This window comes from Nyctereutes procyonoides, unplaced genomic scaffold (assembly GCF_905146905.1).
Source record: "Nyctereutes procyonoides isolate TBG_1078 unplaced genomic scaffold, NYPRO_anot_genome, whole genome shotgun sequence".
Lineage (NCBI taxonomy): Eukaryota > Metazoa > Chordata > Mammalia > Carnivora > Canidae > Nyctereutes > Nyctereutes procyonoides.
The window spans coordinates 15441495-15468527 of NW_026575155.1; the positions used below are offsets into that span (position 1 = coordinate 15441495).

At 46.1% G+C, this 27033-nt stretch overlaps 1 protein-coding gene across 6 annotated transcripts in view; it reads left to right on the forward strand.

Moving 5' to 3' along the window:
• The window catches only part of PDE9A (phosphodiesterase 9A), an 87356-nt gene that overhangs the window by 27507 nt on the left and 32816 nt on the right, over positions 1–27033 (forward strand). For 5 of the 6 annotated variants that reach the window (XM_055313762.1, XM_055313760.1, XM_055313763.1 and 2 more), the window contains exon 4: positions 675–718. In XM_055313762.1, coding sequence (XP_055169737.1) covers positions 675–718 — 44 coding nt within the window. Of the gene's footprint in view, positions 1–674; positions 719–20620; positions 20847–27033 lie in introns of those variants that run through there. The other variant, XM_055313766.1, reaches the window with a different exon arrangement.

Consider the following 27033-nt stretch of genomic DNA (forward strand, 5'->3'; position numbering starts at 1 on the left):
CCCTGTGAGCAGCCTTCGAAATTTGGCTGAACTGCTTGGGGGGAAAAAAAAGGGATTTCTCTTGAGGCACCTTTCTTTGAACCTGTCACCAACAATTGTGTATTCTGTTCTTTGCCCACTTTCCGTGGGCCTCTCTGTCTCTCCACCCCCTCTGGTCCCTGGTGTGCTGGGGGCAGGGAGGGGGGCCAGACATTCCCTCCCCATCCCCTCCAGGCCTCAGGATTCCTGTGATGGCATCACCAAGATGCCAGTGCGTCCTCAGCTGAGCGGCCCCCTCTTCTCTCGTGCGCTCAGGAGATGCGGTTGCCGTGAGCTCGAACCAGGCCGGGGCAGGAGCCTCGCTCCATCAGTCGGGTGTTGGGTCAGACGTGGGCAGCTCTGGCGCTCTTTGCCATTCCACACCTGAGGGGCCACAGTACAAAATTTGTCCAATTCACCCACTATGAAACATGATAAAGGAAGTTCATCCTTTAAATGATCCATTTAAAGTATTTGGAATGCTTCTGAATGAGGAAGCTCCGAACAGCCAAAGAAACTAATTTCAGGGGGAAAAAAAAAAAAAGAACCCTAATCCACTGAATTCTAATTTATCCCGAGCGGCTTATCTCTCGCAGCAGACGCACCAAGAACACCTTTGACGGCATCTCACGGTGGGACCCTCTTCTCTCTTGCAGCACTCCCTACAAAGTGAGACCCGTGGCCGTCAAGCAACTGTCTGGTAAGGCCCTGCTATCATTTTTAAAATTAAAAGAAAAAAAGAAGGCTCCAGGCTGCCCCTGTGATTGAATATATATTAGGTAAGCATTTGAACTTAAAACCCTGTGCTATTACGGAATCCATGGCCCCGTCTGACATTCTACCCTTGACGATCCCTCGAGGGGCATCCCCCCTTGCTGTCCCTACCGACTTAGACACTGGGTGACATTGTCCTTATCTTCCCGGACACGGTGTCTGCACCGCTCACCCAGACCATGAGCCGCAAAGGTGGGCCGTCTGCAGTCCCCCAGCCTCCCTGGATGCTTCATGCAGTCACTGGTGTTGTTTTGGTAAAATCCCATTTCCTTTTGGAAATTCTCTCCCTCTTATTTATGTACAATTCATGCTTCATAAAATATACTCCCATTTTAGTGTATATTCTGATGAGCTTTGAAAAAAACGTATGCCCCCTTGTTGCCGTTAACCAAAATCAAGGCCCAGAACATTTATACGCCCTGAAAAAGTCCTCCTGTGCCCCTTGCCGGTTAACGTCCGCCCTCGACCCCTACTGTCTTATCAGCCAATGACCTGCTTCCTGACACCGTAGATTTGTCTTTTCTAGAGCTTTGTATAAAAGAAACCACACGGTGTGCACGCTCCTTTCGGACTCAGCCTCACGCATTTGAGGCTTGTCCGTGGGTTGGGTGTCCCCGTGGCTCACTCCTTCTTATTGCTGGAACCGTTCACTCCATGGTGTGGTGGGACCTCAGCGTGACTACCCCGTCCACCTGTTGAAGGACACCCAGGTCATTTCCAGTCTGGGGGCTTTTACGAACACAGCTGCTAGGAGCATTCAAGTGCATGGTTTTGTGGGGACATGTGTTCTCATTTCTCATGGACCAAACCGGATTATATTGGTTTCACTGTTTTGTTTTGTTTTGTTTTGTTTGAGAAACCATCAATCCGTTTTTCCAAAGGGGCAGCACCGTTTTTGCAGTCCCACCCACAGTGCGCGAGCTTTCCCGCCTGCACTTGGAATTGTCGGCGCTTTCCATGCTAACCATTCTCCTGGGTGTGCGACGATACTGCATTAGTTTGAGTTCATGCTTCCCTAGTGGCCCATGACGGGGAAAGTATTTACTAACCGGTCATAAATCTTCTTCCGAATCTGCTGCAGTAGTCGAGACTTGCTTCCCGTAACCGTGGGGTAGTGAGCCCTCCTGATCCGTCAGACGCACCCCGTTAGTCAGATATGTCTTGTGAACAATTTCTCCCCGCCCGCGACTCGCTGTTTCATTTTCTTGTTATGCCTTTCAGGGAGTAGAAGTATTAAATTCTGATGAGGCCCGGATTACCAATTTTGTTCTTTTATGGTTTGTACTTTGGATGCCCTATCTGAGAAACCTTAGTTCATCCCCTATCTGTGGGGTCTTCTGCTGGGCTTTCTTCTCAAATTTTATTTTATTTTATTTTTTGAGCTTCTATGTTGAGGTCTGTGATCCGTGTCTCAGGATGACTTTCGTGTATGGCCTGAGACAGAAGTTGAGGCTGATTTCCCTTTTTAAACTCTGCAGTTCATTTAATTTTTGATTTTTTTGGTAAGATTGAAGGCTACAGAACAGAATTCTGAAGCCACCTGTCAGGTGCTGGGCGGTGTGTGATGAGACACTGGTGTGTCTGGGCCTTTCCTCCTCTTGGAAGTGACAGCGTTTACACATAGATACTGATTGCTTTAAATCTTCTTTAATGCTTTTGTAGCTCTTCAAAAACCCTTAACTCAATCCTCTTGATGGGAGATGTTAGAATAAAGTAGGAGTTCTAACTTTTTCTAGGATAAAATTCCTTTTTTAACATAGAAGATAATTGAGCCCTTGACTTGGTAATAAATGTGATTTTTTTTTACAGCGTTATTAACTAAACCCCATATTTTATTCCGATTTCACCTGTTTTTCTCCTGATGTCATTTTTCTGCTCCAGCATCCGAGCCGTGGTGCAGTCCATGGTCCATTCATCACGGGGGCTCCTCCTCTGTCGGCCCTGGTCTCACAGGTGCTCACGCTCTCCGTGCTTGTGACAACCAACCATGGGGGCCTCGGAGCATCTATAGAATGTCCCCCAGGCTGGGTTTGTCTGATGTTTTCCTCAGGGTCAGCCCAGGGGTATGGATTTGGGGAAAGAATGGGGGGGGGTCCATGATATCCTCTTGATTCACTGGCTTCTCCACTGGGAAATTACTGTTTTTCCCCTTCCTTACTCTGTTCTTTGGAAGGAATAGCTCAGTCTAGCCCATCTTCAAGAGGGAGAGAAAAGGGCTGACGTTCATTCTCTCTGTATGGTTATCCACTTGCTCTAGAACGTTTGCTAAAAACGTTTCCCCCAGTAAATTATCATGACATCCCTGTCAAAAATCAGTTGACCAAGTTTGCAACTCGCCATCCTGTTGCATCAACGTACATGCCTGTCCTTCAATCACTGCCACGCTGTCTTGATTACTGCATTTACAGTAAGTCATGAAGCCGGGAAGTACAAGTCCTCTGATTTCTTTTTTTTCAAAAATGTTTTACTTGTCCCAGGTCCCTTTTATTTTCAGATAAATTTTAGAATCAGTCTGTCAGTTGCTACCAAAAAAAAAAAAAAAAGTCTGCTGAGACACTGAACTTATACTAAGTACATAGAACAACTTGAAAAGAATTACTATCTATAATGTTGACTATAATGTTGAGTCTTCTGATTCGTGAATGTGGTATCTCTCGATTTATTTGGGTTTCTCTTAATGATCTTTCAATATATCGTAGTTGTCAGGGTAGACTTGTTGGATAGATGTTGATAAATTTATCATTAAGTATTTAATATTTGTGATGCTATTGTCAATGGATTTTTAGGTCAATTTCCAATTATAAAAATATAATCGGTTTTGTGCACTGACTTAGCTAAATTCATTTAGTAGATCTAGTGCCTTTTTGTGGATTTCCTGTGCTTTTCTACATCTACAAATAGAGACTTGCTACTTCCTTTCAGGTCTGGATGTCTTTGGGTTCTTTTATTTCTTTTTCTTGACTTGTCGCACTACCTAGGGTATTTAATACAAGAGAAGTGCAAGATTTTTGTGAGAGTGTGAGAATCCAGATTTTTGCTCTGTTCTCATCTTAGAGAGAATGTGAAGTTTTGCACCATCAGTTATGATGTTACCTGTAGGGTTTTTTTTTATAGATACCCTTTATCAGGTTGAAGGTCTTCTTTTCTTAATTGCTAATTGGTTGAAAGTTTTAATTATAAATTCGTGTTGGACTTTGTCAAATATATATCCTGCCTCTGTTGAGATGATCATGTTTTTTACTCTTCTGTTCTACTAATGGTGGATTTACTAGTTGTTTTTAAAACTTTAACTTTGAATTCCTAGTGCATTTTGGGCACTGCTGGCCTCATGGGATGAGTGGGGAAGTACTCCACCCTCCTGCTTTCTGGAAGAGTTTGTATACAGGTGGCACTATTTCTACCTTAAATGTTTCATAGAATTCACCAGTGAATGCTCTGTGTTTGGAGTTTCTTTATGGGAAGTTTTTAAACTATGAGTTCAGTGTCTTTAAGAGATAAGCATGTCAAGGTTTTCTGTGTACTTGCGATTGACCTTGGGAAGGTGCCCATTCCAATGAAGATTCATCTGAGAATTTGCTTGCATGATGGAGTTTGGAAAGTCCTTGCCATCCCTTTTATTTATGTCTCTGGGATTGGAGTGAGACCCCACTCTTTCATTCGAGATACTAGTAATGTATATCTTCTCCCTTTCTAAGCTAATCAGCCTGATTTATATTTTTTATTGATTTCTTTTTTCTAAGAGCCAGCTTTGAGCTTCATTGGTTTTCTCCATTGCGTGTCTGGTTTCTATTTCGATAATTTCTCCTCTTATCCTTTTTATTTCCTTCCTTCTACCCACCTCACCTCTAGTTTGCTCCTCTTTTTCCGGCTTCCGAAGGTGGAAAATTCAATCATTAATTTTAGATCTTTCTCTTTTTTATATAACAATTTAAAGCTAAAGATATACCTCTAAGTATAATTGAGTTGCATCTGGAAGGTTTTGATGTGTCGTGTTTTCATTTTCATCCAGCTCAAAATATTTTCTGATTTACCTTGTGGTTCCTGCTTGGACCCACTTGTTATTTAGAAGTGTACTGTTTAATTTTCAAATGGTTGCATATTTTCCAGCTATCTTTCAGTTATGGGGATTTCTAAGTTAGTTCCACTGTGCTTTGAAATGGACCTTGTATGACCTCTGTCTTTTTTAATTTATTGAGAGGCATAGTATATCTTAGTGACTGTTCCAGATACACTTGGAAAGAATGTGTATTCTGCTGTTATTGGGTGGACTATTCCACCCATATCAATTAGGTCAAGTTAGTTGATAGTGTAGTATGAGTTTCCTAGATCTTTATTTTTCTGTTTACTTGTTCTATCAATTACTAGATGATGCATGTTGAAATCCCCAAGTCCCTTGTGACGTGTTCCTTGCTTCTCAGTTAGTCAGGTTATGCTTTGCGCATTTTCAATTCTTGTTATTGGGTGCATACTTATTTAGATTGTTGTACCTTCTGATGAATCAATCCCTTTAGCCTTAAGAAAATGTGGCCTTTATCCTTGGTTCCATTCTTTGTTTGAATGTCTTCCTTATCTCTCTCCCATTAATACAGCTACCCAGACTTTCTTAGGCTTAGTGCTCACATGTTATACTCTTCCCATCCTTTAACTTTTAATGTATCTGTGTCTCTATATTTGAGGCAGGTTTGTCATTGGCAACATTTATCAATTTTGGCAATTTCAGCCTTTCAACTAGTGCTGTTAAGCCATTTACAATAAACATCATCATAGATACAGTTGGGTTAAATCTACTACTCATTTTGTTTATTTCATTCTTTCTTTTTTATTTTTTTTCTCTCCTTTCCTATGTCTTTTGGATACTGAGCATTATTTCTCCACTCTCAGTCTCAAAGCTGTCCTTATCTGTTATATTTCTTCTGGGCTGCTCTGGGTTTCACACTCTGTATCATTGACATATCACAAATTATATTATGCTACCTCTTGATGATGTGGGTCTGAGAGCAGTGCACGTGCATTTCCCCCATCCTGTGTTCTATGTCATACTTTGTACTTCTATGCTGCATATGTTTTAAGTCCCATAATCCACTGTTAGTCATTATTTGCTTTGAATAATTGTATTTCTTCTACATTTCTTTGTAAAGATCCATGTGTGCATTTTTTACTATACTGTTGATCATCTGGATTTTATTTTCTCCCGTTAAAGAGTGTGGGCTCTGTGCTGGCAGGCAGTTAACTTACAAATCAGCTCAACATCTTTGAGACCTGTTTTTAGGCTTTGCTATGACCATTGTAGAGGACACAAACTCCAGGGATAGTTCAGTCCTGTTGCTAAGGCGTGATGTGATGCCTCTGGAGTCCCCCTTGACTGGAGATGAGGTTGGGAGCTCTCAGGGGTTCATCACGTGGGACCTTGAAGGCCCACCAAGGAGCTGCTGCTCTAATTCAGGAGGCAAAGGGGAGTGTAGGGGCTGTGGGGGTGGTAAGGAGTGGTCAGATTCTGGCATATTCTGAGGGAAGAGCCCAGCTTATTTCCTCACTGAGCGGATGTGGCTTATGAAAGAAAGGGGAGTCAGAGCAGAAGCCTCCAGGGTCACTGAGAGGGTGGAACAGCACCTCCCACAAGGGAACAAGCCGAGGGTATCTCAGCTTCTGGAAGGACATGGGAGCTTGCTTTGGGACGTATCAGTGCGTATGGCCGTGGGCACCAATGCTGAGTAGATGTATCTGGAGGAGGCCGAGGCTCCCTCTGAGCTGCAGACGTGCCCTGGAACTGGTGGCGGTGATAGATGACAGGAGTGTTTGCAGTCAGGGCTTGGTGAGCTCCCAGGGGAAGGAGGGAGCCCTGCAACCCAGCGCTCGGGCACAGGATTCCATCAGAAGGCCTCTTATCAGCCTCTGGAACAGAAGGGCCAGAATAACGAAGACTTTGAGGAGGAGAGAAGCAAAAGCAGGCTGAGTGTGGGACAGACCGGGCAGGACGGAGCTCCAGGAAGGGAGACTGGGGGACGAGGCAACTGGGCACAGCTGTGTACCAGACCGTCCCTGGGGGAAGAACGGGAGGGATTTTTGTGTGACTTCGGGGCCCAGCTTGGACCAGCGGAAGTGGGTTTGTGCTGCTCAAGGGAAAGAATGTAGCAAAAGCTAGAGCCACGGGGAGCACACCTGGCTGCCTGCAGCACTCGGCCTCCTGCTCCAGAGACTCACATTCCCTGCAATGTAAGAAGTGGATCTCCTCCCAAGTGTGCATCCCCCCGCACCTGAACACTGCCACCTGGGGCAGCCCCACTCCAGTCAGCCCAGCCCTGCCTCTCCCTGGCTCTGATGCACACGGACCCCTGGCATTCCAGGTTTTTCCTTCAAGGACAGACCCCCATGGCCTGAGCCTTCCTGAGAAAAGTAAGAAAATGGAGCTCCGTCTTTCCACCTGGAACTTTTTCTCCACATGTGAACTCCCGGCTCTCTGCGGGGAAATGCCCCTTCCTCGCCTGTGCATCAGCGCCCAGCCCCACCCAGCCTAGCCCGGGAGCCTCGGAGCCTTTCCCCAGGTCGGTAACCAGCCCGGGCCCTGCAGCCATGAGTGTGGTGGAAAGAGGCACCCCCGCGGCCCATGAGTCAACAGGCCACACGCGCCACGGCAGGAAAAAGCAGCTCAGCAAAGGAAGCAGGTGCCTGGGGTCCAGACTTGCACGCAGCTGCCGAGGTCCCTGGCCCTGGCCTTTCATGGGGCCCCCGTCCTTCCCGCTGACCCCACGTTTCAATAAATGCTCCAGACTCGTCCTGGCAGAGGCCTTCAAGGCAGAGATGCCCAGGGTCTGACTGTCCCGTGACTTAACTATTTGGAAACAGGAAAGTGAAGAGTAGTGTGGAAAACATGACTTTTCGTAGAAAATAATGGTCAAGATGTCCTGGCCTGGGCCCCACACCTGTGACAGCTATGGGGACATGCTTCAAAGGAAGGAAGAGCCGCGGCAGACAAGAGCCTCGAAACAGGAATCCTAATGTCCCCGTGAATGGGGAGGTTCTGTGTTTACCAAGTTAGAAAATACCCTTTGCTGGGACACCTGGGCGGCTCATGGCTTTAGCGCCTGCCTTCGGCTCAGGGCGTGACCCAGGGGTCCCAGGATCGAGTCCCACCTCGGGCTCCCCGCAGGGAGCCTGCTTCTCCCTCTGCCTGTGTCTTTGCCTCTCTCTCTGGGTCTCTCAGGAATAAATAAATTTTTAAAATCTTTAAAAAAGAAAGAAAGAAAAATACTCTTTGCCTCAGCGAGGGAGACAACCACGTGGATAGCCTGGTTTCCTCTTTTACGGATGAAAGGAAATTAACAGCAACTGCGAAGACCACAGGATGGATTTCACGCATCTTCTGAGAACAGTGGTGCAGAGTCTTGAACACCCAGTTATCGTGTGCCCGCCCGCATGCCCTCTGCCCGCAGGAGCCCATGGAGGAGAACACAGGAGGAACAGCCTCACCCTTGGTTAGCCACCATGACCAGAGCTGGAGGGGAAGGGGGTCCTTGGAGCCGAAGGCGGGCCCCCACCTGGGCTGAGCCTCCCCGAGCCCAGCAGGTGGTGTGAAGCTCCGTCTGGGGCACTTTGGTGTCAAGGATCACTTGTGCCGCCTCACCTCGCCGTACTTCGGGGGGTCGTGCAGAAGCGCCCAGGGCCAGCGGGCACCAGCCCCCTCTGCGGCTAGGCCCCGCGTCACCCTTCTCCAACGGAGCGAATTCAGCTTTAGGACGGACACAGGCCCTGCTGTAGGGGCACAGGTGCTGCCGATTTCCCTCCGTTCCTGCCGGTCCCTGGGACCACGACACGGCACGCTGCCCGGACGCCTCTGCTGGCCGCTCGTCCGGCAGGCCGGTGGGAGGCCCCGTGGAGGCTGCGGCCCAGCCTGGCTCTGGCTTCCGTCACCCTGGGCAGAGATCATGGGTGACTCGAGGACTTCCTGCCGCCAACAGCATCTTTGTCCTCGTTCCCGAGGACAGAAAATGAAAGTGAATCATAAACACACCAGGAGCCACCGTGGAGCAGAGACGGGTGGCTGGACGGGAGTGACGGGTGCGCCCCAGGATGGCAGCAGGCCTCAAGCAGCCCCGTCCATGGGGCACACACCTGCCTCGTTCCCCACGGGGAGGCTCGCAGCTTTAGTGCTGGTGTTTCCATCTCGAGACACGGGGAGGCCAGGCCAGAAGGGCCCGCCTGGAGGGGCCACGCGCGCTTGTCTGCTTGGGTGTCTTAGAGAAACTGAGCCCCCCAAACTGGGTCTCCGGAGCTTACAAAACAGGAGTCACAGTTAATGACCGGGACTCGCCAAGTCTCAATGCTACAGAGCCGGGCGGCCGACGAGGCTCCTTCTGAGCCGTCGCACCAGGAGGGGACCCAGCGTATCGAAGGGTCACCACGTGTGGTGCGTGTGGAATACGCACCAGACTGCAAAGACTCTGCACGTATAAAAGGATGCAAAATACCTCGTTAATCATTTTCAGATTGATTTCGTGTTTTCTTAGTGACATAACTCACAAACATAAAATGCACCATCTTAACGTGACAGTTCCGTGGCTTTCAATATATTCACTTTGTTATGCAACCACCACCACCACTGTCTAAATGCAGAGCATTTCCATCACACAAACCCCCCCCCCGAAAAAAAAATCCCACACCTATTGGCATTTACTCCCCTTGCCTTCCTGCCCTGGTCCTTGGCAACCACTGTCGCTATGGAGATGCCTGTTCTGGATGTCTCCCGTGATGGAGTATGTGGCCTTGTGTGTCTGGCCTCATTCACGGAGCACAGCGTTTACAGGGCTCCTCTGTGAGGCAGCGTGTTCAGTGCTTCATTCCTGTTTGTGACCGAACCGTGTCCCATCAAGAGGACAAGCCACATTTTGTCTAAGCACACATCGGCTGATGACATTTGGGTGGCTTCCTCTCTGGCCTCTACGAGGGATGCAGTGGTGACCGAGGGTCTGCACATTTTCATGTGATACGTGTTGAAGCGAAGTGTTTGGAGATATATTGGGTCAAATAAAATATTAAAATGTTTTCAAAGTCTGGCACGTGCTCGGCAGCGCAGACCAGAGGTTGCAGGTGCCACCAACCAGACAGTCTCCTCTGACCCGAGTCCCAGGCCCTCCCACCCCACAGCCTGCAGACCTCTCGAGTGCAAAGTCACCCGAGGTGTTGAGGGCTCACCACCCTGGGAATAGTCCCAGAGAGAGAGAGAGAGAGAGAGAGAAGGAGCGCCAAGGGACAAATGCACGGCATCCTTGCCGGTGCTGGGCAGGTGTCTGAGGTCGCCAGCACCCAGCACCGTTGCTCAGGGGAGCCCCCGCCCCGTGATGGGCTGCCCGCCCCTGTGCACTGACCTGCGCTCCATGGGTCCATCTCTTCCCTCCCTCGCTTCAGGCCCACAGCACGTGCCCCAGAGTCTCCAGGGTCACGGCTGCATGCAGCTCCCTGTCCATGGGTCTGCTTTCAAGCGCCAGCCTGACAGCTGCGTCCAGTCACTTGTCAGCTGGCGACGCAGCTCGGGACAGCTTCCCACCACACTGCCCTTCAACTTCCCTACAGAACAGGAAGCAGAAAACACACCCATCCGGTGGGGTCCTCACCGAGACAAATGATGCAATTCGTGCAAAATGCTTAGGCCAGAGCCTGCCAAGTGGTACGAGCTCAGTAAACCATAGCCGTCATGGGTAACGACCCAGAGCGTGGCTGAGTGGCTGAAGTCATGGCTCTGTGGCACTGCTGGCTTTAACAGGACAGGGACGGCCCTGAGCTGACCACGCGGGGTGCTGCCTGCAGTCACTCGCCGGTCAGGGGCGCGCTTGCAATGTGAGCACGAATGTTTCGCTTACAAGAGATAATAATGCTCCTTAATAGTGTTTTCTAGTCTCAGTACAGCTTCCTGGGGAAGAGCTTCATGATCAGCCTCAGTTGTCCTGACTCGCGTGATTTTTGAAACAGAAGGGAGGTGGCGGGGCCATGAAAATGGACCCTGGTGCTGGGTTGCCTCGAGGGGCTTATCCCTTCCCGCTGTCTTGTCTCTGGGGGATCGCGCATCCCTCTCCCTCCGGGGTGGTCCCGCCAATGACAGCTGCGGCAGCACCTTGCTGTGCTGGCGGACACCCGGGTGGTGCACAGTCGTTCGAGGCCTTGGGAATCTTCGTCCTGACCACTGACTTTGGTGACACGGAAATGGTAGTGCCCAAACATGGCTGGGGGGACCTCAGCTGAAGCCACCATCTACCTCTGGGCACCTGGAGGGCTGGGCAGAGCCACACGTGCCCACGACCCCTCCAGCCTCCTGGGACCTGCGCACATTTTGATTAAAGCTCCCGTGTGTGTAACCACCTCCCCATCAAGGTGGAGAGCGGTTGTGTCACCCTGAAACATCCCCCCGGCCTTTCTTCCCCGTGCGTCCCCACATACCCTATGAAGCCACTGCTCCGACTTGCCTGTCTTGGAACCTCCCGCAAGTGCAGGGTCTGGATTCCATCAGCATCGTGACTTTAAGATGCACGCGTGTAGCTTATTCACTTCCGCGTGCAGAGTAGAGTTCCATCGCACTAGTACTCGGTGCTGGTTCACCGCTGCTCCTGTCAGGCCTCCGTGGGTGGTCTCAGCGTAAGGCACTGTGAACAGCGCACAGATCTTCCCGTGACAGTATCCGTCGGTTATCTTGGGTCATGACCCTGGGGTGATGTCACTGGTTCACATGATAAATGTAAGCTTAATTCTCTAAGAATCTGCCCGCTGTTTTCCCAAGTGGTTGTGCGGTTTTACAGTCCCACCAGCCGTGTGGGAGTGACCGGGTGCTCCACAAACAACCCAGTGGGACCTTCTCAGTGTTTTAAATTTTTAGAACTCCATAAGGTGTAAAACTGTATTTCCTTATCGCCTTAATTTCTATTTCTTAGATCACATAATGATTGTTGAGCATGATTTTATGTGCTTGTTGACTATTTGAATGTCTTATTTTGTGAAGCGTCTGTTCTATGTGTTTCGCTCATTTTGTAAGTGGGCGTGTTTTTTTTTTTAAATCACTAGTTTGTAGGAAATTCCATATATTCTGGATATAATTCATCTGCCAGATATATGTATAACAAGTGTTTTCTCCTATTTCGTGGCTTATCTTTTTCATTTTCGTTTTTTCTTTTTTAAAGATTTATTTATTTATTCATGAGAGACACAGAGAGAGAGGCAGAGACACAGGCAGAGGGGGAAGTAGTATCCCTGTTGGGGAGCCTGATGTGGGACTCGATCCTGGGACCCCGGGGTCACACCCTGAGCCAAAGGCAGACACTCAATCACTGAGCCACCCAGGCAACCCCATTTTTTATTTTCTTAATGAGGGCATTTAATGTACAAAAGTTTCTAACTTGATAAAGTCTAAATTAACAAGTTACTCTTTTATGAATTGTATTTTCTGTGTCTTCTCTAAGAATCCTTTTTCTGCCCCCCAGGTAGAAAGATAACATACATTTTTAGAAGATTTGGAGTTATAGCTGTTATGTTTTAGTCTAGGATGCAATTATCCAATTTAAATTGATTTTTGTCTGTGGTGTGAGGTAGGAGTTGGCCGTCTTTTTTCTTTTTGATACATCTTTTTTCTTATTCGATTGTTATAACACAATGTGTTAAAAAGACTTCCCTTGTTCCATTGAATCACTTAGACGCCTTTCTTGAAAATTACTTGTTGGGATCCCTGGGTGGCGCAGCGGTTTAGCACCTGCCTTTGGCCCAGGGCGCGATCCTGGAGACCCGGGATCAAGTCCCACGTCGGGCTCCCGGTGCATGGAGCCTGCTTCTCCCTCTGCCTGTGTTTCTGCCTCTCTCTCTCTCTCTCTCTCTCTCTCTCACTATCATAAATAAAAAAAAAAAAGAAAAAAGAAAATTACTTGTCTTTCTAAGCGTGGGCCTCTTTGTAGTGTTTCTGTTCTGTTTCTCTGATCTGTGTGTCTGTCTTGACACCAATAATACACTGGCTTAATTGCTAGAACTTGAAATCAGGAAGTTTTCCATATTTGTGCTTTTTTTTTTTTGCAGTTACACAGATCTTTTCTTTTCCCTATAAATTTCAGAATTAAGAATCAGCACATCAATTTCTTTTTAAAAAGCCATCTATGACTTCAATTGGGAATGCATCCTATTAGAGATTGATCTGGGAACGTTAACATCTTAACTACATTGAGTGTCCCAGCCCATGAACGCGACACATCCCTTCACTTACTCAGATCTTCCTTCACTTCTCTCAACAAAGTTTTATAGCGTTCAAGATAAAGGTCCTGCATATCTTTTGTTAAATTTATTCCTTGGCGTTTTCCGTTTTCTGGTGTTATTGTCAAGGGGATCTGAATTTAATTTTCCATTTGTCTGCTGCTAGTTTATAAAAATACAGCAGATTTATGTATATTGACATAGTCTCTTCTGACATTGCTTATTAATTCATTTATTATTTCGGGTACTTATTTTCTAGATTCCTAGGATTTCCTATAGAGGCAGTCATATCTTCTGATAATAAAGAGACTTTTGCTTCTAGCATTCCAGTCTTTTTGGTTTTTATCTCTTTCACTTGTCTGTTGCCCTGGTTGAAACTCCAATACTGCTAAGTAAAAGTGAGAGCTTATCCCAGGCTCAGGGAGATGCATTCTCTCACTGCTAAGCGTGACATGAGCCACAGGTGTGTTGTACGTGCCCCTTATTGGGTTGAGGGAGTCTTCTCCTAGTTTGCTAAACATTTTTTTGTCAAATGTTCTTTGACACAATTCTCTGTTGAATTGCATCAGGTGTTTTTCTGCATCTGTTGAGATGGGTTGATGCAATCTCCTTTTATTCCTGGGTGTCTAGTGGCTTTTATCATAAACAGGTGTTGGATGCTGCCACACACTCTTCATTTAGAGATGATCATATGATTTTTCTCCTTTTGTCTGCTCAGATAGTGAGTTATGTTGACTGATTTCCAGATGTTAAAACCACTCTGCTTTTCCAGAATAACCCCACTTGTATTCCTAGAAAAATACTTAGGAATGAGTTTTTAAAAGGGGGCATAGGCCCTCTACCCTGATGTAGGATGTATTCTCTTTTATATACGGCTGAATTTTATTTGCTAATAATATTAGGAATTTTTAAGAATTTTTGTGTCAGTGTTCAGTGGGATATTAGTTCATAACCTATTTCTCGTAACTTCTTTGTTATGTTTGTATGGTGAGGTGTTGGTGGCCTTATGGAACATGTTGCCAGGTTTGTTTCCTTCTCTCTATTTTCTGAAAGATTGTTTGTGATTTTGCCATTATTTCTTCCTCTGTCCATTTATATGTAATGTATTTATTGATATGGTTGAGGTTAGGTTTACCATGTTGCTATTTGCCTTTTATTGATCTTGGACTTCATCTCCGGTTCCTCTTCTTCTGCCTTTTCTTGGCTTAATTGGATTAATTTTTGCATTCCATTTTATTCCATTGGCTCGTTAGCCAATACTATGCTTTTTAGTATTATTTTCAGTTGATTGTTCTATGTATTACACTATGCAACCTTAGCTTTTTAAATTGTAGACTCTTTTTTTATGTTTTTTAAAGGTTTTATTTATTTATTTGAGAGAGAGAAAGAGCTCACAAGCAGGGGGACTGACAGAGGAAGAGGGAGAAGTAGACTTCCCTGCCAAGCAGGGAGACTGACACAGACCTCAATGCCACCACAAGATCATGACCTAAGTGGAAGGCAGATGCTTAACCAACCAAGCCACCTAGGTGCCCCTAGACTTTATTTTTTAGAGAAGTTTTAGATTCATAGCAAAATGGAATAAAAGGTATGGAGAGTTCCCATGTAGTCCTTCTCCACCCACACACTCAGCCTTTCCCACCACTGACACCCCTGCATTAGAGCTTTAAAAGAGCCAACAATTACATGTCATTACCAGCCAAAGTCCATAGTGTACTTTAGGGTTCACTCTTGGTGTCATACGTAGTGTGGTTTTGACGAAGGCATAATGACATGTACCCCTGTTACGGTCATGACATTTCTCTGCCTTAACAATCCTCTGTGCTCCACTTGTTCATCCATCCCTCCCCCCAAACTCTTGGCAACCACTGATCTTCTTGCTATATCCACAGCTCCGCCTTTTCTAGAATGTCCATAGTTGGCACATACACTATGCAACCTTTCCAGGTTGGTTTCTTTCACTTAGTGGTATGCAGATAAGGTACCTCTATGTCTTTTAATGGCTTGATAGCTCATTTCTTTTTAGTGCTGAATAATATTTCATCGTATGGATGCTCTGGAGTTTATCCATTCATCATCATGGTTGCCTCAAAGTTTTGGTGATTATGAACAGAGTGGCCATAAATATCTGTGTGAAGTTATTGTGTGGAAGTAAGTTTGCAATGCCTTTGTGTAGACTCCCAGGAGCGCAACTGCTGGATCATTTGGTAAGAGTACCTTTACCTTCGTGACCATCAAACGGTCTTCCAAAGTACCTGCATCATCCTTCCTTCCTGCCAGCAGTGAATGGGAGCTCCTGTTGCTCCACATCCTTACCTAGCATTTGGTGTTGTCTTGGATTTTCACCATTCTAATAGGTGTATGGTGGTATATCTCATTGTTATTTTAGTTTGCAATTCCCTAACATATGATGTTGGGTATCTTTTCATATATTTATTTGCCATCTGTATATCCTCATTTCTTGAAGTGTCTTTTCAGATCTTTTGCCTATTTTTAAATCATCCTTAACTTTTTAGTCTATTTAAAATTAATGTCATACTATTTCACATAAAAAGTAAGAACTCTGTAGCAGTTTAATTCCTCTCCTGCAGTGTTTGCCATATATTTTACATCTATGCTATAGACATTCCTCCAAAATTCATATGTTGAAATTCATCCCAATGTGATGGTGTTAGGAGGTGCAGCTTTTTTTTTTTAAGATTTTATTTATTTATTCATGAGAGACATGGAGAGAGAGGCAGAGACACAGGCAAAGGGAGAAGCAGGCTCCCTGTGGGGGATCCCCCCAGGATCATGACCTGAGCCAAAGGCAGATGCTCAATCACTGAGCCACCCAGGTGTCCCAGAGAAGGTGGGGCCTTTGGGATGTGATTAGGTCATGAATGCAGAACCCTCACGAAGGGGATTAGTGTCCTTATATAAGGGACCCCAGAGAACTCCCTTGCCCCTTCTACCACCTGAGGACAAAACAAGGAGACAGCCATCCATGAACCAAGAAGCAGGCCCTCACCAAACACCAAATCTGCTAGCACCTTGATCTTGGAATTCCAGTTTCCAGAGCTATGAGAAATAAATTAAAACCAGTCTGTAGCATTCTGTTCAAGCAGACCAAACAGACTAAGACAATCTATGTAATACAATATTATCATTTTTGTTTTAAAGAGCCGGTTGTCTTTTCAAGAAATTAAGAAAAGAAATTTAAAGATCATGTTTTAGAAGTCTTTATTTAGCCACCTGAATGGCTCAGTCAGTTAAGTGTCTGCCTTCAGCTCAGGTCATGATCCCAGGGTCCTGGTATCAAGCCCCACTTTGGGCTCCTGCTCAGCAAGGAGCCTACTTCTCCCTCTCCCTCTGTCTGCCACTCCTCCTGCTTGTGCTCTCTCTCTCTAGTACTCTATCTCTCTCTTTCTCAAATAAATAAATAAAATCTCTTTTTTTTAAGTTTTTATTTAAGTAATCTCTACACTCAACATAGGGTTCAAACTCATAACCCTGAGATCAAGAGTCACGTATTCCTCCAACTGAGCCAGCCAGTTGCCCCTAAAGATAATTTTTTATAGTTAATTACATATGTGTCATCCCTGGTGCTTTTACTTACTCCTGTAGATTCCAATTTCTAACTGGTGTTATAGCCCTTCAGCCTGATGAATTTCTTTTTTCTTTTAACATTTCTTGCTATGCAGAACCGCTAATGACTAATTCCCCCAGCTTTTGCTTACCCGAACATGTTTTTTTTATTTTGCCTTCATGTTGAAAGATGGTTTCTCATGGTATAGAATTCTGCATTTGTGGTTTGGTTTGTTTTTGTAATTTGAAAGAAGCTTAAAGATGTTGAATCATTTTTTTTCTGCCTTCATCATTTCTGATGAGAAATCAGCTTTCACTCTATCATTATTCCCTGTAAAAATTGTGCTTTCCCTCCCCCCTCCCCCCCCTCCTCTGGCTGCTTTCAAGGTGCTTGTCCTTTATCTTTGGGTTGCAGCAGTTTGATTATGATGTACCTGGCTCTGGTGTTCTTTTTGTTTGTCCTACCTGGTATTTATTGAGTTTCTGTGATCTATAAACTCTGGTTTTCACCAAATTTGTGAATTTTTCAGCTTTATTTCTTTAAATGTATTTTATGCATCATTCTATCCCAGCTTTCCTTCTGAGATCCAATTACATGTATGTTAGTAGTTTGCTATTGTCCCTCAAGTGGTTGGCTCTGTTATTTTTTAATCTCTTTTCTTTCTGGTCTACAGACTGCATAATTTCTGTTGATATGTCCTCAATTTTTCCTGACTCTTCTGCTTACTCAAAACTGCTATAAGCCCATCCATGAATGTTTTGAAGTACAGTTTTAAATTCTACCATTTTTGTTTTATTCTTACTCATAGATTCCCATCTTGTGATCCTCCATCTGCTTACTATTTACTGACATCCTTTCCTTTAGGTCCTTAGACATAACTATAATTGCTTCATTAAGGTTTGGTCTGCTAATTTCACCATCTGAGTCATCTAGGGTTTCTGTTGGGTGACTTTTTTCTTGCTGTATGTCACATTTTCCTGATTCTTTGCATCTCACTTTTTTAGTGTAGACTTATGAATATTACATTGCAGAGATCCTGGATTTTGTTATCTTCCTCTGAAGAGTGTTGATTTTTTGTCATTCTTGTTCTAGCTGGCAATTAAATTACTAAGTGATCACTTTGAACCGTGAAGGCCTGGTTTTATGCTTTGTTACGATACATCTCTAGAAAAAAAAAAGATACATCTCTAAATGTGGCCCCTCTGGCGCTTCAACAGGAAGCCTGAGGTATTTGTCAAGAGCCCTCTAAGTTAACTGGACTCAGACTCCAAGCTTTGTCTTGCATGTGGTGGGCAACACTGAAATCTGTGCTAAGCTTTCTCATCCTCCCAGGAGCACATGCATGTGCAATTCAGGGAAGGATTAGGGGAGGAATAGGAAAGTTCTTATAGAACTTCCTCCTTTGGGAATTCCCCCTTTCATTTCTACCCTCTCTGACAACCCTGGACCCTGCCCTCTGAACCCTCGAAACCCAGTGACCCTGTAGCTTTCTGCCTAAGTTCTAGCCAGCTCCCATTGTAAGCTCATGCCACACGAGAACATAGAAATCTTCTTCCTTTCTTCTCTAGCAGCACAGCTAGAGAACTATGTACCATAGCTTATCCAATTAATCCCCCATCAGTGGATATCTATGTAGCTTCTCATCTTTGGTTATTACAAATGATCAGTTAGCCAATTTTTATTCCTCTTACCATAGCCTCTACAGGTGTGTGCAACATGCTAAAAAGTCTGTAGATGGAGTAAAACCTTTAATTTGCAAAAGACTCAATCTTCATTTTCTTTTTATTTATTTATTCATGAGAGACACAGAGAGAGAGAGAGAGAGAGAAGCAGAGACACCGGTAGAGGGAAAAGCAGGCTCCATGCAGGGAGCCTAATGTGGGACTTGATCCCGGGACCCCAGGATCACACCCTAGGCTGAAGGTGTCGCTAAACCGCTGGGCCCCTGGGGCTGCCCAAAGACTCAGTCTTTAATAGATTTTTGCAAAAGTCCTGTCCCTTGTACCATAACCCATTCATTGATTAGATCAGAGTTTCTCACAGAATTCTTCCAGAAACTAGTCTTATGGCATCATCCTGACATACGCATATAGTGGACAGAGTCCCACCAACAGGTACAATCCACTGCTCATGGTCAAATTCAAATGTGTCCAGGGCATTCTCACTAGAATATCATACCTGCACCCTTTCCCCTCAAAAGTACACCACACCTCATCAACCGTAGGGGGGTTGTTTCTGAGAGAGGAGGAGCATGTGCAGAACATTCTTCCCCCGTGGGTAAGTGCCACAGTGCCTGATTTTTGCAGCCCTGAATGGGAACATGACTGGGGTAGAGGGCAGGATGAGTTTGGCCTTCTCATGACTAAACCTCTCTTATATCACACAGCCACATCAGGTTACTAGGAGGGTTAAATGACCAATATGTACAAACCACTTAGAACAGTGCCTAGAACATAGTAAGCGCTCAATAAAGATGGCTATGGTTGCTGCGATCTATAAAACAATAAAGGAAATGTGCATTGCTAGCTGTCCCAGAGGCAACTCCCCTTATGGGCATTTGTCTTGCAAAGCGAGCCTAAGGAGAAGGGCCGAGGGAGAAATCGTACCCAGACACCCAGGATCAAATTAAACTCTGCAGAATATGAAATCACCCTCTCCAAAACCGGAAGAGGTAAACCTCCACCCTATTCCTGCCTCTGAAGTGCCACGAGTCCATAATGATCCTGCTCGTCACCTGGCCGAGACAGTCGCAAGACACACACACCAGAATTTCAGATGTGGTTATCAGGGCCCTGATAACCTTGGTCCACCTTGCTTTCTCTGTTTCATCCGAAGGTTAACAGGAGGCGAAAGCGTTCGCCGAGGTCACCACCAGCCATAGGGAAGCATCCCTTTGGCCGCTGATAAATGTGAGTGATTTCCCGGTAAGCCAGGCCCCGGAAAGGGCACCTGTGCCTTTAAACAACAAGGTGAAGTCACTGTTAATCATATAACTTTATTGTGCTCCTGGGTTATCAGGGAAACATCCTCGTTCTGCACGTCTGTTTTATGACATCCATAAACACTGAATTGCCGATGACTGTGCCCTGGGCCAGAATGTCCTCTGTCAGGCTAGAGGGGCCAGGAGAGCAAAAGTGGGACAGAGGTGAGTTCACCCCTCCTGCTTCCCTGGAGAAGGGTGGTGACACCCCGAGAAGGAGGATAGACAGGAGGCCCCCTGCCCATCCCCCTAGGCAGAGCCCTGGACAAGAGTGGTAACAAATAAATGCGCCACCCCCCACCCCGCCCAGTCTTCAGGGTCTCGGGGGTGTCCCTTGGGCTCTCGATAATGTGGATTATTTTCCCAAATGCAGCATAAGATGCCCCTCTCTGGAGCCATAGCTGTGTTTGTTCTGTAAATGCTTTGGGAGAATGTCTGTCACATAAACGTCTCTGGAAGGATGCTCAGCATCTCACCCCAGGCTTCCGGGTGAGACTGGTAAGGGGAAACCCCGCTGGCTCCCCGCCTCAGGTAACAGCCGGAGCTCCACAGTGGGGTTGCGCAACCCTGCCCCCCCCAACCCGAGAGGCGGACCAGTCGTGGCTCCCGCGTTCCCGGGGGGGTCAAGTGCCCGGCCTGAGTCCCCATACCCCCTGCCCTCCGAGTGCAGGTTCGGGGCCCAGCGTGTTACTAGGGCCCGGCTTGCGTTCACTGGCTCCGGGGGAGAAGGGTGCACGCCCAGCCCAGCTCAGGTGAGTGGAGAGACGTAAGTGTGGCCGTCACTGTGATCCTCCTGCTCAGCACCCGATGAAGAGATATGCCCGCCAGCTGGCTGGCCAATCGAGTTAGTGCATCATGTCAACTGCTGTTTAGAGTAGAAATTATACGTTAGGCTGTCCTATTGATCAGTTAAACCAGATTTCCATGCCACTCGGTGTGGGGGAGACTCGGGATTTGTCTGAAACAAGTAAACAATTCCTGGAAGGGCCGGGAGAGGCGGAGGCAGGTTCCTTGAAGCGTCTGCGGCGGCCGAGGAGCCCCCAGCAGCGGTGAGTGCGCGGCTCCCCCCGTCACTTGCGAGAGCAGCTGGGGGAGCACTGCGGGGAGGGCGCCCCATTCCCCCATCCTGCCCCTGAGCCCTGAACTCCCCGTGGCTCTGTGCCAGGGGCCAGGGCCGGGGCCTCGCGCGTGCAGCTCTGCAGCCCACAGCCAGTGCAGTGGCGTCCTACCAGCTGGACCAGCCTCCGCCAAACTCCGGGATGGCCCTGGAACTAAAGGAACCTCTGTCCTGTGAGTGTCTGCCAGTAGCGGCATATGCACAGGTGCCCCTCACCTGAGAAGCCAGCGGACTGGCACCCCCGACGCCGGCGTGCAGGCCAGGGCAGGGGTGAGAGGCGGATGACGGGCCTGCTGACGCCTCCGTCCTCAGGCCTGGTCGTGTGGACACCCCGATCTTTCGCCGGTATTGTAGCCCTGGGTGCTGAGGACGGAGTCCCGGGGATCTCAGAGCTGCACCCGTGAAGCCCCCCCACCGTGCCCAGGTGGGGACCCTCCCAGACGGTCCGGCAGCTGCTCCGCTGGAACAGGTGTCTCTGCAGAGCGTGTGGGTTGCCCGTGGCTGGCTGTCCCCCGCCTCTATCACGTGGGGCATTGGTGGTCCTTCCCGACTCCCCGTGCCCGCCGGGCCTGCTTCCAACCCTCCCCATCTCCCGACCCCAAGGACCCGGCGTTTCCAGCGCCGAGCCGCTGGTATGCCTTGTCACCACTGGCTGGTCTCAAAGTGATGAGGAAATTCTCAAAGCAAGATGCAGGAATGTGCATTACTTTTTATTTATTTATTTTTTGCATTAGTTTTTAAAATGCAAAATATGCCACGCTGCATTGAGGGGGAAGAGATGGGTTTCCTACTAATGTCATATCTTTCTGGTAGGGTGTGCCTGGAAGGCTGGGAAATGACTAACATTGCAATTGGACACTGCTCGTTGCCCCACATCCAGGGCTTCAGGGCCCTCTGAGGGTTCCAGAGGCAGGAGCAGAATGCAGAGCACACGCTCGGTGGGGTGCAAGCAGGACACACCCCCCAGAGTCCAGCCTGTGCCCCCCGTGGGCCGAGACTCACCGGGACAGGCCCCGCAAGGAGGGAAGGGTGTCCTGGAGGACGTGTGGCCGTCCAGGCCAGCCGCAGCAATGGCCAACAGGGGCTGCACTCGTGCACACGGAATCACAATTCATCTCAAGTTCTGAAATCCGCTGGGAGGAAGCGGTGGCGGCCGCAGGAATTCCAGGGAGCCGGGCTGGGGAGGGGGAGGCACCCATTTCCTGATCAGGGCTCTGTTTATGGATGTGTGGGTGTGGTTGGCCTTTGTGCACACAGGCGTTTTTGCCTCGGTCCCCTTGCAAAAGAATGCAGATTGTGCTGTATCGAAAGCACTCAGGGGCTGCGGCGTTGCTCCGGGTAGGGCATCGGGGACAGCACAGTGACCCAGGTGACAGCGCCCAGGGGCTGATCTCACGGGGAGCCCAGCCTCCCGCCCGGGCCCTTTCTGGGAACCGGGCCCTTTCTGAGAACCTGGGACGTGCTGGCTGGAGTTGGGCTGAGGCGTAGCTGTCCTGTGGACCAGAGCACGAACGGCCACCCGTGGACTGAGCGGGGGGGCAGAGGAAGTACAGGGTGAAGGAGGAAAAGCAGTAGGGGTGCACCCGCTGGAAATTAAATGTGGGCATTAAAATGCTGAGATGCGCAAAGGAACCCACCTCAGGAGTCCAATGGGAAATTGCTCCTTAACTTTTTGAATCCATCCTGTGTATAAAAAGGTTTATTAAGCTTTTCATTTTAAGATAATCGTAGAAGAGCACACGGTTGTAAAGAAAACTACATCGAGAGTCTGCGTGCCCCTTCCCCCTCCGCCCCCATGGTATAGCATCTTTCCACACGTGGTAAGATGTCCCCAGCCGGGCAGCAGACGTGAATATGGCCCTGGTGCAGAGCGCTCCATCCCCACGGAGATACTTCCTCCGTGACCCCTGACAATCACTCTGTTCTCTGTTTCTGTCACTTGGCCGTTTCAAGAGCCTTCTATGAATGTGTCTCAGTAGGGAACTTTGGGGACTGGCTTCTTTTACTCACCGTGTGTCCTGGAAATCCTTCCAGGCTGCCATGTGGCCTGCTAACTAGCTCGGTTCTTTCTGGAAGTGAGTAGCGTTCCCTGTGGTGGACGGACCACAGCCCATCTAGCCCGTCGCCCATCCAAGGGCTTCTGAGTTGTTCCAGTTTGGGGCTGTCGCAAATAAAGGTGCTCTGAGCGTCCTGTGCAGGTTTTCGTGTGACCCTAAATTTTCATCTCTCTGCTCTGGGGTGCACTTGCTAAGCCATGCACGTTCCCACCAGCAACGTGTGAGTAGTCAGTCCAGTTTCTCCACATCATTACCAGCCTTTGGGGTTGTCATTGTTTTGGGGGGGGAGTTGTCGTTTAATTTTAGCCTTTCTGACAAGTCTGCCGTGATCATTCACTGTGGTTTTATTTTTTTTATAAATTTTTTTTTTAATTTTTATTTTATTTATGACAGTCACAGAGAAAGAGAGAGAGGCAGAGACACAGGCAGAGGGAGAAGCAGGCTCCATGCACCGGGAGCCCGATGTGGAATTCGATCCCGGGTCTCCAGGATCGCGCCCTGGGCCAAAGGCAGGCGCCAAACCGCTGCGCCACCCAGGGATCCCCACTGTGGTTTTAATTTGCGTCTCCTGATGGCCCGCGATGCTCAGCATCTTTTCACCCACTTGCTCTCCCTCTGCGTGTTTTCTTCAAAAAAATGTCTGTTAGTGTCTCTTGCCCATTTTCAAATTGGGCTGTTTTGTTTTTTACCACTGAGGGACTTTTTTTGGTGTTTGTTTTCTTTTAATCTGCAGAAGGTATTTCATGGAGCTTACTGTTGAGTTTTGACAGCTCTTTTCATGCCCTATATTCAAGTCGTCAGATGCAGTTTGCAAGGATCTGCTTGCAAAGACCGTAGCTCATCCTCTTATCCTCTCGCTGGCCTTTCTCAGAGCAAGAGCTTTACTTCCCATGGAATTCGGTTTATCCATTTTCCCTCTTATGACTTGTATTCATGATGTCAAGCCTAGGAACTCTGCTTAGCCCAAGAACCTGGAGATTTTCTCCTATTTTTTTCTCCTAAAAGCCTTATAGTTTTGTATTTTACATCCATGGTCCATTTGGCATTAAGTTTCATATGAGTTGTGAGGTTTAGGTCAAGTTTCATTGTCCTGCCAGGAGTATTTGGCCCATATTCACTGAAAAGACTCGTGCGTTGCGTTACCTTAACGTGCTGGCCGAAATCAGCTGGGCATATATGTATGGATACCATTCCGGTTCTCTGTTCTGTTCCTTGAGATCCATGTCTACCCCTCCAGTCACATCACACAGGCCTCAACACTGTAGCTGTGTACAAGCCTACCATGGTGTATTGGGCTTTGCAAATATTGGGGTTTTTTTTCACCAATTGAAGGTTTGTGCTAAACCTGCACCAAGCAAATCTGTTGGCACTATTCTCCCAACAGCCTTTGCTTACTGCCCGCCTCTGTGTCACACTTTGGTAATTCTTGGAATAGCCCAAACTTTTTCATTACTATTATATTTGAATGGCTGCAATCTCATAACATTTTAACAGATGAGGAGTTGCTTCTTATGAATGAGCAAAGAAAGTGGTTTCTTGAGATGACATCTACTCTCCGTAAAGATGCTGTGAAGATCGTTGCAATGGCAACAAAGGATTTAGAATATGACGTAAACTGCATTGAGAAAGCAGAGGCAGGGTTTGAGAGGATTGACTCCAGTTTTGAAAGAAGTTCTACTTGTGGGCAAAATGGTGCCAAAGTGCATTGTATGCTACAGAGAAATCCTTCATGAAAGGAGGAGCCTGTGGATGTTGCTGACTTCACTGTGGATTTTATTTTAAGAAATTGCCAACCACCGCAGCCTTCAACATCCACAGCCTGATTTGTCCATAGCTATCAGTATGGAGGCAGGACTCTCCACCAGCAAAAAGATCAGGACTCATTGAGAGCTCAAATGATAGTTAGCATTTCTTAGCAATAAAGTATCTTTTTAAATTAGAGTATGTACATTTTTTAGACATTATGTTACTGTACACTTAATGCCCTGCAGTGTAGTATAAACATAACTTTTATATACACTGGGAGACCAAACAATTCATTTTGACTCAGTTTTTTGTGATATTCGAATTCATTAAAGTGGTCTGAACTCAAATCTGTGGTATCTCCAAGGCCTGCCTATAAAAGGTCTTAAAATCAGATAGACTGATTCAACCCCCTTTATCTTCTTTTTAAAAATTGTTTTAACTATTCTAATTCCTTTGCATTTCCATATAAATGTTAGAATAATTGTATCTGTTTCCATGAGAATCCTGCTGGAGTTTTACTAGGAATTATGTTAAAACCATATATCACTTTGGGGAGAATTGACATCTTTACTATGTGAAGTCTCCCAAACCATGAACATGGTATGTCTTTTTATTTCTATCTTTTTTTTTTCTCCCATCAGTGTTTTGTAGTTCTGTTATGTTCTGTTATATTTATATCTTAGTTTTGAGGTGTTTTTTTTTTTTTTTAGTGTTTGTACAGTGGTATTGTAATTTTAATTTCAGTATTTGGTCATTGCTAGTATATGTAAATACAATCAATTTTGTATATGTGCCCTGTATCCTGTGGCCTGCTGAACTTGTTTATTAGTTCTAGGAGAGTTTTTTGTAAGTGCCTTGGAATTTTTTGTGTAGACAATAATGTCATTGACACACAGGGACCATTTTATTTCTTCCTTTATAATCTGCTTTCTTTTTTTTTTTTTTTTTTTTTTTTTTGCTTGCTTGCTTGCTTTTTCTTGCCTTGTTGCACTGGCTAGAACTTCTAGCACAATGTTTAATGAGAATAGTGAGAGCAGACATCCCTGCCTCATCACAGTTTAGGCAAGATGCATTTAGTCTTTCACTATGAAGTATAATGTGAGCTGCAGGTTTTTGGTAGATGTTCTTTATCTACTTGAAGAAGTTCTCCTCTATTCTTGCTTTTCTGAGAGTTTACCAAATGAACAGATGTTAAATATTTTTTCAAATGTTTTAATGAATTGATATGATTGTGTTTTTTTTCTTTAGCTGTTAATATAGTAGATTGCATTCATTGATTTTCAAATATCGAGCCAGCCTTGAATCCTTCAAATTAACCCCACTTAATCTTGATGTATAATCATTTTTATATTTTGCTGAATTCTAATATTGTGTTAAGGATTTTTGCATCTGCATTCATGAGGAATAAAGATCTGTCCTTTTTGTTATCATCTTTGTCTGGATTTGGTATCAAGTTAATACTGGCTTCATAAAATGAATTGGAAAGTGTTCCCTCCTCTTCTATTTTCTGGAAGGAATTGTTTAGAAATGTGTTAATTCTTCTTTAAATGTTTGGTGGAATTCTCCAAATGGTACAGTGAAACCATCTGTACCTGGAAATTTCTTTGGGGGGAGCTTTAAAATGACAAATTCGATTTCCCTAATAGTTTTAGGCTGTTCAAATTACCTATATCAGGGACTCCTGGGTGGCTTAGTGATTGAGCATCTGCCTTTGGCTCAGGTCATGATCCTGGGGTCCAGGGATCGAGTCCCACAACGGGCTCCCCACAGGGAGCCTGCTTCTCCCTCTGCCTGTGTCTCTGCCTCTCTCTCTCTATGTCTCTAACAAATAAATAAATAAATAAAATATTTTTTAAAAATTACCTATTTCTTATTGGGTGAATGTGGTAGTTCATGCTTTTCCAGAAATTGCTCTATTTTTCCCCAAGATTTCAAATTTATGTGTGTAAAGTTGTGTGCAGTGACCCTTATTATCTATCCTTCAGTGTTTGTAGTCCTATCCCCCCTTCATTCCAAATATTGCAAATCTGTGTCTTCTCCCTGTGGTATTTTTGCCAATCTTGCTAGAGATTTATCAATTTATAAATATTTTTAAATAACCAGCTCTTGGCTTCATTGATTTTCTGCATTATTTTACTGTTTTCTTTCTCACTTATTTCTGGTTTTATTACTTCCTCCCCTTCTTTTGCTCTTGTTGTGGATTTACTTTGCTCTTCTTTTTCTAGGCTCTTAGATTATGGAGTTGAGTTTCTCCTCCCTTCTAATGTAGGCATTTACTGCTATAAATGTCTCTCTCAGCACTGCATTAGCTATGTCTCACAACTAAGTTTGGGTGTATTTTATTTTCATTTTCATTCAGTTCAATGTCCATTTTTATTTATTTTGAAACTTCCTCTTTGACCCATGAATTACTCAGAGGTGTATTGTTTAATTTCCAAGATTCTCCTATGATCTGTTACTGATTTCCAATTGGATTCTCTTATGGTCCCAGACCATACTCTGCATGGTTTTCTTTTAAATTTGTTGAGGTTTTCTGTGTGATCCAGGATATCTCTGT